This window comes from Chionomys nivalis, chromosome 12 (assembly GCF_950005125.1).
Source record: "Chionomys nivalis chromosome 12, mChiNiv1.1, whole genome shotgun sequence".
NCBI lineage: Eukaryota > Metazoa > Chordata > Mammalia > Rodentia > Cricetidae > Chionomys > Chionomys nivalis.
This window is the reverse complement of record NC_080097.1, coordinates 67,067,684-67,080,348: the sequence shown is the minus strand read 5'-3', so window position 1 is coordinate 67,080,348 and position 12,665 is coordinate 67,067,684. Positions and strand designations below refer to the sequence as shown.

General features: G+C 37.2%; 1 protein-coding gene across 2 annotated transcripts in view; it reads left to right on the top strand.

Annotated features, from left to right (window-relative positions):
- Positions 1-12,455, top strand: part of Styx (serine/threonine/tyrosine interacting protein) — a 34,446-nt gene extending 21,991 nt beyond the window's left edge. For both annotated transcript variants that reach the window (XM_057786575.1, XM_057786576.1), the window contains 4 exons: positions 30-80; positions 3,342-3,414; positions 6,588-6,681; positions 9,193-12,455. In XM_057786575.1, coding sequence (XP_057642558.1) covers positions 30-80; positions 3,342-3,414; positions 6,588-6,681; positions 9,193-9,266 — 292 coding nt within the window. In that variant the 3' untranslated portion in view covers positions 9,267-12,455. The remainder of the gene's footprint in view (positions 1-29; positions 81-3,341; positions 3,415-6,587; positions 6,682-9,192) is intronic.
- The last annotated feature ends 210 nt before the right edge of the window (positions 12,456-12,665 follow it).

Genomic DNA, 12,665 nt, shown 5'->3' with positions numbered 1-12,665 from the left:
TTGTTTTCTAATTGTTTCTCTATCTTCAGTGCTGCCTTCGTTATTGCATACATCATGGAGACATTCGGGATGAAGTACAGGTAAGTGAGCATACTCAAACCTAGTAGTACTTCACCTCACCTAAATGGACTTAATAGAAATAGTTGGGAATTTACAGCTAAATATACAGTCATAATTGATTAGACAAAACTGGAAAAAATATACAGTCATAATTGATTAGACAAAACTGGAAAACTTGTTGAGAATTGGTTTGTCTCAGTTTAAAAACTCTTGGTACAAATTTTGGTGTTTATTTCAATTGATGTAATACTAGGTGTGATAGAATATGCCCGTAATCAAAATACTCAGCAGACTAAAGTAAAAGGATCACTGCAAATTCAAGCCAAAGCCTGGACTGCACAACCAAGGCTACAGATGAAGACTGTGTCTAGGAAAAGAAACTTAAGTCACACTCTTTTATTAAGCAACGAATGAAAAATTAGTTAGAAATTGTCTGTACTACCCGTTTATAAACCAAGCTGGTATGGAGTATTACCTTTCTTATGAAAGAAAGCTGGAAATCTTGTCCTGTCCTTGTTAATAAGTCTATATCACTTCCAAACTGAAAAGTATTTCCTTATTTAGACTAGAGAAATGGCAGAAGACCTGGTTCAGTACCCAGGTGACATCTAGCTGTCTGTTAACAATTTCAGGGGCTTGAACACTTTTTCCTGCTTCTGTAGGCTCCACACACACAGATGATGCAAACAAAGCTCTCATACACATTTTTTTTAAGTAGTTGCCTCTGATAGATTTAAGGAGCATGGAAAACGCTTTTAGTTATATACCCATTGACCCATTGATGACCCTACCAGGCTCTGATACATAGTTCCAACTCAGAATCACACACTAAATTGATCTGTTGTGTGACAAGACTTTTCCTGTATAGATGCAATATACACATCTACTTACCTCAGGTATGGAGCCCATGACAAGTCAAAGTATGGATATTACCACAGCCCAGCTTGATGAACCACTGAATTTTATTGGGGTTACTTACAGAAAAATGGGTGAGGAGTTACTTAAAGAAGAAAAATAAATCAGACAGCTGTATCGCCAAGCCTACCCCTTCTGTGAATTAATGCTCTTGTACACTGTAAAGATTTGTCACTCATACTGATTTAATAAAACACGGATTGGCCAGTAGACAGGTAGACGTATAGGTGAGACTTACAGACTAGGAGAATTCTAGGAAGAGGAAAGGCAGAGACGCAGTTGTCAGCCAAAGACTGAGGAAGCAAGATGAGAATGCCTTACTGAGAAAAGGTACCAAGCCATGTATGTGGCTTGGTATGGATATGGCAACTAGGAGTAATGGAATAGGACCGTGGTTCTATACACAGGACTCTTTTGAGGCCCTGTAATTAGAATGAGTCCATGTTAAGTCCTTTAACAAGGATTCATTGGAAGCCAAACCTGCTACCAGCAACCGCAGTAATTCCAGCACCAGTAGTGTATATTAAAAGTTGCTGCAGTTAAAAAGCTCATACTTGGATCTTGGGAGCTGGTGGCAGTCCACAGCATCCCTTTGATGCTCTTAGCTCTTAGCTGAGTGTCCCTTGGTGCCCAAAGTGTTTACCTTGAAAAAATTAGAGTGTTCAAAGATTAAGGGGGGGTGTGGGAATTCATTTCAGCCAATAGCCTTTTGAATACTAACCCATTAGGGCGTGATCTGAGGTACTATAAGCACAGACAGGAAGCAATATTGCTCTCTTGGGTGGTGGTCGGAGATCTGATCGCAGCTCCTAGCACAAACACAGCAGAGGATTGCGATGGCTCTCTACCTTGTTGTTAGTGTTACTCACTATAAATAACCACCCCTTTTAGCTTGTGGGCTTTTGTGGACTTGCTTACACATGACAATACACCCCAGTCTGGGTGACAGCTCACAAAAGCTGGAAACCTGGAACACACTGTACAAGCTGGAGAATATACTTTACATGTGACTTAGTTCTTGTGTGTAAACCTTTCAGGCAATTTAGTGGTTTTCAGCTTCTTCAAGGCAGCTTAGCTTGTCTGAGAGTATCTCTGAGTGTTCTTTACTCTTTGGAGCAGAGCTAGGGGCTTGTCAATCTGGTCAGTTTCAGGGACTTCCTGAAGCTATTGAATTGTTTGCTTTAGCTTCTCTGCAGGAAGGAATGTTTCAACCTTGGAGGAAACTGTTACACAACAGGGTCACAACACCAAAAGTGATTAATCCCTGAAAGGGATTGGCAGACTGAAGAGGCAGGGTCCTAAGCCCCAGAAGGGAATGGGCGTGGGTTGATAGGGATGGGCAGGTGATAAGAGGGTTGGGGGGGCTTGTATACATGTGTGAAATTGTCAAAAGTAATTGATTGATACAGTTTTTAACTATTTGAATACAAGTGTAGATGGGAGGCTGTTCATTTGTTCTTGGTCGCTCAGACCCAAAATAATCACTCAGAAACTGTATTATTTGCAATACTGTTTGACCAATAGCTTAAGCGTATTTCTAGCTAGCTCTTATATCCTAAACTAACCTATCTCCATTAATCTGTGCATCACCACGAGGTGGTGGCCTACTGGCAAAGTTTCAGCGGGCTCCAGGGAGGCTTCTCCCTGACTCTGTCTTTCTCCCAGCATCCAATTTAGTTTTCCCGCCTACGTCTATTCTGCCCTATCATAGGTTAAAGCTGCTTCTTTATTCATTAATCAATAAAAGCAACACATATAGGACTTCCCACATCATTCAAGTACTTGAAAAATTAGTTAACATACATCAATAGACTACATTTGATATTCGTTTTATTTGGAATCTTGTAATATTCATCATCTCTTGATTCCATTGTGCTTACCACTAGATGTCAAATGAAGCTTTATAACAAGGCAGTTAATTACTCATTTAATATTTGAACATGTGACAGGTATGCTACATGCACAAAGTGCTTTACACTTCTCTCACCTTCACTGTAGTCCCCCAAAATTAGCATTATATTACCTGTTTTAACAGCGAGAAAAAGTGGTGCAAGTTCCCTGTGGTAGGTGGTAAGCCTGGGAACTGTGAATTTAGTTGACCCAGCTTCTATCCACTACAACTTACTACTTCTCTATATTATTAAACTGTATGAATATGATTTCCTACTTTGGCAAAAATTTTAGGTGGTTTTTAATGTTGTAGTTTTTTTCTGCTGTATTGGGGACTGAACACCAGGGCCTTGCATAGCTAAGATCCTACAGGGCTCTATCCTCAGCCTTAGGGGAAATTTCAAATAAATTCTTAATGATTAAAATTCTTCTTTCATGAAATACTTCCCTTATATTAATTTTACTTCTGTTTTCAGAGATGCATTTGCTTATGTCCAAGAAAGGAGATTTTGTATTAATCCCAATGCTGGATTTGTCCACCAACTCCAGGTAATAACTCTCTTTAAGGATTAAAATGATCTCTCTATGCATCTTAGGTATAGAATTTATTTTGTAAATACTCGATATTACTATAATTTGACTAAATTGATGATTCCAGTTTGCATCTTTATTGAAATGTTCTTTTGGTTTGGGTTTTATGAAATAGTTTCTGTTATGTAGCCCTGGCTGACCTGGAACCCTCTATGTAAAGTAGACTGGCCTCAAACGTACAGAGATCTGCCTGCCTCTGCCTTGTGAGTATTAGGATTAAAAACATATACCTCTTCGCCTAGCCCCTTTTTTTTTTAAACTGGTCTTGGTGACTCGTATCTGTAATCCCAGCACTCAAGACACTTGACGCAAGAAGATTGTCATGAATTCAGGCAAACTTGGACTGCAGTTGTAGTTACCAAGAAAATGGGTTAAAAGTACATGGTTAAATACAAGGTAGAGGTAGGTGGTGGTGGCCCACACCTTTAGTCCCAGCTCTTGGGAGACAGAGGCAGGCAGATCTCTGTGAGTTTGAACCCAGCCTGGTCTACAGGGCAAATTCCAGAATAGCCAGGACTATACAGAGAAAGACTAGGAAGATGACTTACTAGGTTGAGGTACTTTATAGCAAAGAACCAAATTGTCTTGACCTTCACACACATCAAATGTGTTTCTTTCCCCAGTAAGTCAATTTAAACGAATGATTGAATGCAAATAAAAAATATATACAAGGTAGAAAATGTGGTGATTTCCCCTCCCCCCAGTTTTACAGTCCTGAAAACTTCAAAATTAAAGGAAGTCACTACATATAAGCTCATTTTTCTGTTTTTTTTTTTTTTGTGTGTGTGTCTGGTACAAAAACATTCATTTTATAGTATATTTTTGTACTTGAAAAAGTAGGGTATAATATGATAAATAAAATGAAAATTTAGCATTGTGTAATAATCAGATGTAAAGTTAAGTCCTTTTAATAATATCTCTTGAGGGGGCTGGAGAGATGGCTCAGAAGTTAAGAGCATTGTCTGCTCTTCCAAAGGTCCTGAGTTCAATTCCCAGCAACCACATGGTGGCTCACAACCATCTGTAATGGGGTCTGGTGCCCTCTTCTGGCCTGCAGGCATACACACAGACAGAATATTGTATACATAATAAATAAATAAATATTAAAAAAATATATCTTGAAGAAACCAAGTGTAGTATCATATGCTATAATCTCATTTAGGAAGTAGAGACAGGTATATAGAAATTAAATATATTTGAATAAATGTTTAAAAAAATAACATCGAGCATATTTCTGATATGCAGTCAGTGGTCACAGAATGTTTCCATGCATAATGGGCCGCATATACAATGGTGGTCTCATACAACTACAGTAGAGCCTTGGAGTCATAATACCATTTCAGTGTAGTGTGTTACTTTTTTTTTTATGTGTATGGATGTTTTGTCTGCATGGGTGTCTTTGTAGCAGGTATGTGCCTGTTGTCCTTGGATGCCTTGGGAATGAGTTAGAGATGGTGTGAGCCACCATGTTGGTGTTAAGAACTGAACCCCCAGTCCTCAGAAGGAACAGGCAGAACTCCTAATTACTAAGCATCTCTCCAACCCCCAGAGCTTGCTATTCTTGGGTTTGTTGTGATGCTGGTAGAAACCTTCCTGCCATAGTTGGCACTCTAGTGGAGGAATGCTTTCTTATGAGAAGGTCATTCTGGCTAATATCCTCACTGAAGACTATAGAGAACATTGAAGGCAACTGCCAGAAGGAAGTAGATCAGTTTAAAGGATGTATTAAAAGAAGTCAAGAGAGAATAATACTGGGAGCTAGTGAGATGGTTTAGTGAGTAAAGGCACTTGCCACCTGACAGTAAAGCCAAAGACCTAATTCTGATCCCGGGAATTCCTGTAAAGAGAACCAGCTCCACACATTTGTACTCTATCTGTAGCAAGCATGTCCCCACATGCACATACATACAAACAAAAATAATAAAAAGATTGTGTAACATGAAGGGGCCGGCTTATTGGGGTTTCTTTCCCGCCCAGTATCCCATAGCCGGCAAGCCCCAAAGAAAATTACACAAAGATCTCTATAAGTTATAAAGCTGATTGGCCCATTAGCTCAGGCTACTTATTAGCTCTTGTAGCTTATATTAACCCATTATTCTGATCTATTTTTGTCATATGGCTTGGTACCTTTTTCAGCTGGCAGGTCACATCCTGCTTCCTTAGTGGTCTGCGCAGGACTGGGAGGAATCAACTTTCTCCTTCCCAGCATTCTCCTGTTCTCATTGTATCATTTCTACTTCCTGTCTGGTTTTCCCGCCTATACTTCCTGCCAATCAGGAAACACGATTGACAGAATACAGACAATTCTCCCGCACCAAGATTGGCTTAAACAAAAGTGGTAGTGGAGGAAAATAGATCAAGGTTTATTTGAAAGTGTTGATAGCTTGGTAGGACGTGTTACTTAATGGATATAGGTTCTGAGAGGGGTGGAGATAAAGATGAATCTCTGTTACTTGATGGATATAGGTTCTGAGAGGGGTGGGGCTAAAGCTGAATCTCTGTTACCTGATGGATATAGGTTCTGAGGGTGTGGGGCTAAAGCTGAATCTCTGTTACCTGATGGATATAGGTTCTGAGGGTGTGGGGATAAAGATGAATCTCTGTTACCTGATGGATATAGGTTCTGAGGGGGTAGGGATAAAGATGAATCTCTGTTACCTGATGGATATAGGTTCTGAGGATGTGGAGATAAAGCTGAATCTCTGTTACCTGGTGGATATAAGTTCTGAGGGTGTGGGGATAAAGCTGAATCTCTGTTACCTGATGGATATAGGTTCTGAGGGGGTAGGGATAAAGCTGAATCTTTGTTACCTGATGGATATAGGTTGGGGGGGGTGTTTTGAGGCCCCTTTACCATTTGTACTAAGTTTAACATAGAATTAGACCATTATAGCTAATGCTCCAATGACAGAAGATATATCTGTCTGGCAGTGAGCTATTGGCACTACTTAATTTCTAGTTATCAGTAACTGACAGTTACCAGATAGGGATTGTGAACCTTCGTTCCTTTTGTGAGAATATGGTACCAGTCTTTTGGCTGTAACCTAAGAATAAAAATATCCACCTAATCATTGTTTGGGGCATTTAAGAATATAAATGTATATCTGAACTAATTAAAATCTTCTTATTAGGAGTATGAAGCCATCTACCTAGCAAAATTAACAATACAGATGATGTCACCACTCCAGATAGAAAGATCCTTATCTGTTCATTCTGGTACCACAGGTAAGGTGTTTTCTTTTTCGGAAAATTGAAGGGTAATGGTGGGGGAAGTAGTATTACTGGGCAATCTAAGTTGTTTAGAAACTTTGAATAAGATTTCAGAAGGATCAGCTTTCTAGTAATAAACAATGTGTACCTCTGATGTTCATAAGCTATAATTCATAGCCAGTTACAGTAACCATTTGAAGATCACTTGGTTTAACTTTCTGTTAAGTTGTATATAAAACTATATTTCAAATTCAGTAGTATAGCTAATGAGAGCTACCTCAATTTCCCACTACTACTATTTTGAGTTTTTGTTTTTTTTAAGCTTTATGTGTATGAGTGTTTTGCTTGTATATATATATAATCACCATGTACATGCCTGGTTTCTGAAGAGATAAGAAGGTGGCAGCAGATCTCTGAAACTTGAGGTATAGGTGAATGTAAGCCACCAAGTAAATACTAGGAACCAAACCTAGGTCTTCTGCAAGAGTAGCCAGTGTTCTTAACTGCTGAGCCACATCCCTCCTTCGCAATGGTTGTTTTGAGACTGGGTCTGTGTAGCACTGACTGTCCCAGAACTGGCTATGTAGACCAGGCTGACCTGAAACTTTCCTGGTGAAATGGCTCAATGGGTTAAAGTGCTTGCTTCTGGGGGCAGGAGAGATGACTCAGAGGTTAAGAGCACTGGATGCTCTTCCAGAGGTCCTGAGTTTGATTTCCAGCAACTGCATGATGATTCACAACCATCTATAGTGGAATCTAATACCCTCTTGTGGAATAAAGGCATACAAGGTGTGCATGCAGATAGAGCATTCATATGCATAAAATAAATTTAAAAAATCTTTAAAGAAAAAAAAGAGCTTGCTACTGAAGTTGACAACCTGTCTGGTCTCCTGAACCTATATGCTATTGGTGAGAACTGCCCCTACCTTCCAAGTGATTGAATTAAAGTTGAAAGCCACTGTACCCAACTACTACTTTGATCTCTCCTCTAGTTTTAGAATAACTCAAATCCACTTATTTCTTACTTAACAGTCTAAGCAAACTCTCAAATTTTAATCTTTTCCAAGTTCTTGCTACTCATTTTTAACTAACTGTTCTTGTTGAGCTGGCATTTAAGCACAAGTCCAGAACACACCTTTCAGGCCAGATGTTCTTTCTTGGGCTCAGCTTCCTTGACTCTTTAATCTTGACCCTGTCTCTAATCACTGTTTAAACACTATAATACTTTTCAGAATCTTTAAAGCACACTTCCTTCTAAATAGTACTTTAAAGACTAGTTAGGGTAACACAAGCCTTTTGCTAGATTATCCTGGTATATTCTGTAAATTGTGCTCAAATTTATTTTCTTATTTGTAATGATGTTTTTGTTTTGGCAAAGACTTCACTGACTATTCTTACAGAAGTGTAGATGGGGAAATCCAAAATGAGCATACCAGTTTAAGAGAACCCTAATGGTTCTCATGCAAAGCCACGGACAGCCAAGGTATTAAGTAAATGTGTAGTAAGAACCCTTCTGACTTCTCAGTTTGTCTCATTGCTCCTCTTTGTGTCTACACTCCAAAAAACTAAATACTAAATGGATGGTCTTCTGCGGTGTTTTTCTTACTACAATGCATAAGATTCCTCTTCCCTGGTCTCACACACAAACTTAGACACCATCTCCTCAGTTGAGGCTGGGTAAGCGCACTCTTCTCCAACCCCCAGGCGTAGAGTTCTGGAGAAATGCATTACTTTGCCTATTTTAGCCTTAGGCGTTGCTTTCCACTTTGACTGTGTTGATACTATATTTGCATCTTTACTGATCTTCTAGAGAATAACTTGTTTAGAACTTGCAATCTAAATTATGACTTAGCACAATTCTAAATCTAAAGCCATGCAGTTGTTAGTCACAGAACACAGCTAGCTGCTGGCTTAACTGTTCGTTCAGGTTCCCCTTCATTCACAAGACTCTTTTCTGAATGTAACTACAGCCATGTAGAGAATTCTGATTCTTTTGGGGATGTTTTTGTAAAATTGACTCTGGTGTAGGGAATAAATCAGAACTTTTAATCTGCTATATACTGTCCTTGCTCTTAACCCATAGGTCTGGATGATAAAAAGCCACAGTTTTAACAGAAAGTATTTTCAACTGCTCTCCATACAGCAGCTCTATGAACAGAAAAACTTTATCTAAAAATCATAGAAACACAAACTCACCTACTAGATGTGGTGTCCTATGACATGTTAATGTTACCTAAAAAGCATAAAGTTGATGGTAACCAGATTTAATGTACCACTGACTCTTGAAATGTTTTACTTTTCATGCTGTTTTAAAACTAATGTTTATTATGTGCAATACCTAAGATACTGTTACTAAAGTAACTTTACTTCATGATACAACAAAAAGAATTTACTAAAGTTTGCTATAAATTCAAGCATGAGATTTTTGTAATACTTATGTATAATACCACTTAGTGGAAGAATATATTTTGGCTCCCTCTAGTATCTGAACATGAGTTTATATAAGTTTTCACTTATATCACTCAGGTAGTCTGAAGAGAACACATGAAGAGGAGGAGGATTTTGGAAACATGCAAGTGGCAGCTGCACAGAATGGCTGACTGAGCACTATCACACAAATGTGAATGTGTCACACGGATGTGAATTTCTCTTTAGAAAGGAGGAGATCCTAGTGATAATAATGTAAAGTGGTAAAAACACAAATAGTTTCTTTTCAATTATATGTTGCTTCCAGACATGTTTCTCTGCAACTTGTTGAGCAACACTTTAAGATGTTGAACTTCTACAGTAGATGGCGCTGGTGGGTGATGGGTTTGCTTTAAAATAACAAAACAAAACAAAAAAAAAAAAAACCACTTTATGGTTTTATTGTAAACCAAGAATTTTGGACTTGCAAAAAGGTATTATTGCAATAATGCACTTTTCATACTTGAAGTTTATTTGTATGATATAAAGTTATTACTTTAAACAAAATGCAAGTTAGGGGGATTTGTTTATAATTTTTGGATAATTTATAACAAACAAATTTCCTAATGTTTCCTAAAAGCTCATTTTGTGTTATATATATTAACATTTAAAGTAATTTTACAGTTAAATTTTCTGATGGAGCCTCTTACAGAAACAGTAACAAAATGTAGAACTCTTTCACATTTTTTAATATAATTCAGCAACTTAATTACCATTTTTTTAACTTCTTGGTCCCTTATTTTTAAATCATGATTTTAGCCAACTATCCTACTTTACTAATTTAATCTAATTAATACTTCCTTTCCAATTGCCTTCCTTATTGTAAACAAGAAAAAAAAAGTTATAATGATGAAAGAGGTCTTATTTATTCAAAAATAAGGATAGTGTTATATTTCCACCTGCTGTTTTTCTTTTTGCTGTTTGTTTAAGCCAAATGTTGACTTGGTCTTTACAGAGTTGCCTAGCCCTTTTCACTTTTGTCCAAGATGGTTCAAAGTAGACTTTTAAGAAACCAAACCAATGTAGCACTGTTTCTTGAATATGAAACCCCCAAAAGAAAAGTGCCTTGCATCAACCAATTAAATCCTCATGACCTCTAAATTAGATAGCAGTATAAAGCTATTAACATTTTTTGTAATTTTTTTTTGTTTTTAAACCATAAATTAAACTAAATCTGTGAAGCTTGAAGAAAGTAAATTATTTGGAATAATATGAGACATTTACTTCATTTCATGTTGTCTTGCTTCTATGAGGTTCTTAAGTTGACTGCTTTGAAAATTCATTGGATAAAGCAGTTTGTGGGTGGCTTCAGGGTTTTGTAAATTACTGTTTTCATTTGTTCTTAAATTAGTTCATTTTACCCCATAATTTGCAAAGTCACTTTATGGCTCTTTAGTTTTCCATGTTTTTATCTATTTGTATAAAAGTTGTTCTACAAAAACCATTTTGCTATTTTAAGTGTGATGTGCAGAAGAGAGAAGTGTTTTAACCTTCTGTGTTTGGTGACTTTAGGGTGGCACAAACACAGCTCCTTGTAGCTTTACTGTTGGGAATGATGTCTGCATTTCCAGGCACCGTGAGGCACGGTGTGAGATAGTGTGTTACTTTCTTTCTCTCCATCTTATGGTGTAACAGTACAGAGAAGGCTCTGTCCTGCACAGTGGGAGCCGAGTGTAAACCAGAAGTACTATTAACTAGACTTAATTTCTCTTTGGATTTCGCATTCCACCCTAAAACCAGCATTGTGATCCACTGTTCTCTTGTGTCACTAGTATGGCGGACTAGTGGAGTCAAGATTATATTGGGTGTTCAAAATTCCTGTGTACACATCATCACTGGAAAGGTCAACAGAGATCTCTCACAGTCCTATGATTCATTGAACAGAAATTGTGCTTAAAGTAATCTCCATAAAAATGATTTTTCAAGATGAGACATTTGAAATAATTTTTTAAGTTTCATAAAAATACATATTCTATCTCTTTAAGAGTTTGGCCAGAATTACAGAATAAGTTATTGATAGTCATTTATACCTGGTAATTTGTCATTTTTCTAACCAATCATTTTTATGTTCTCACATAAAGTGCCTATCCAGCACGATATACTGGGGACAGTCTCAGACATTAGAGACTGCTATCACCTTGAGCACAGTTGATGTGAACAAATGAGGTTTGTTCTTTCATAAAAAGTCTGCAGTCACTGTATTTACTAAGTAGCTGTCTTAGGTTCCATTTCCAGTGATGTTTTGTAACAGTCAGCTATGATAAACTTAACCAACATGTCTTATTCTCTAGACAAACTGAATGATACATGAATGTTCACCCAGTTTCAACATTAATATGTAATCTGGGTTCAGAATTAAGATTTTTATCAAAATACAGGGAACTTCATTTCCCTTTTTGAAAGTTTTGAGACAGATACTGAACTTTTGGAGTGGGGTATCTTCTCTTATTTTAACTGGTTCATGTTAATTTCTTGTTTATTAGATGTTGACTTGTACCAACTCTGTAGTAGGAATGTTCAAGTGTGATAGCTTTGCTACCAACTTTGAATCACTTGTAGAGCAGAATATTCATTTGCAAGGGTATGGGGTTGTGCTTAATCTCAGTCTAGAAGTAATGTCAGAAATGCTAAGCATGTCCTTTGTAAGAAAACTTAAGGTTCCTAATTGTTTAATTACTATGATAATTCAAATTAATTAGAAGTATTTAAGTGCAATCTTGAATTATGAAGTTGAGATGTATATATTAGGATCTCAACTTGATGTAAAGTAAATGAGCAGTTACCTGACGGATTTTTTTTTAAATAACTGGTTTAATCCATAATTTTAAGGCATAGCTTCACTTCAGTATTTACGTCATATTTGTCCATTCAACAGCACTCCAATAAGGAAATGATAGGAAATAGCTGAGACTGACTCAAGGATTTTATTTATTTTTTTTTAATTAGGAAGATAAGTTTCTAGAGTCTTGAGTGCTGGATATTCTTTGTCTTTCCCATTCATGGCAGCTAAAACAAAAAAAAAATCACTCAAAATATTCAGGTTTACATATTAAGCTCTCTCATAGGGAGCAGCCATACCTCACAGTTCAAAGTGTTTTCTCAATCAGTCACATGATACTGACATGTAATTGCAATTTACTATGCAGCAAAAAATGATTCAAGAAGAATAACATACAGTGTCTAGTTACCTCTGTATAGGCAATTGCTTACGTTACTCTGCTTTTAACATTTGTACTCAGATAAAATGCTTCTGTATGTATAGGAATGTCACAGATGCAAGATGCTGCTAGCCTGGGCACAAAGTATTAAAATTATTTTGTGAAGACTGGTGGTTGTATTAAAACTGCTGTACCTCAACAAATAATTGAGAAGCTCCCTCATATTCCTTAGGCCTCAAAACGTCTTAGCCTTCTGGGTAAAAGTTGCCCAGCTTTACTCCCACAAATTAAGTGTGATGAATATTTAATATTGAAACTGTTTTCAGTTGGTGACAGTGTTTCTGTAAAGGGGGATTTAAAAGAAGACCTCAAAAC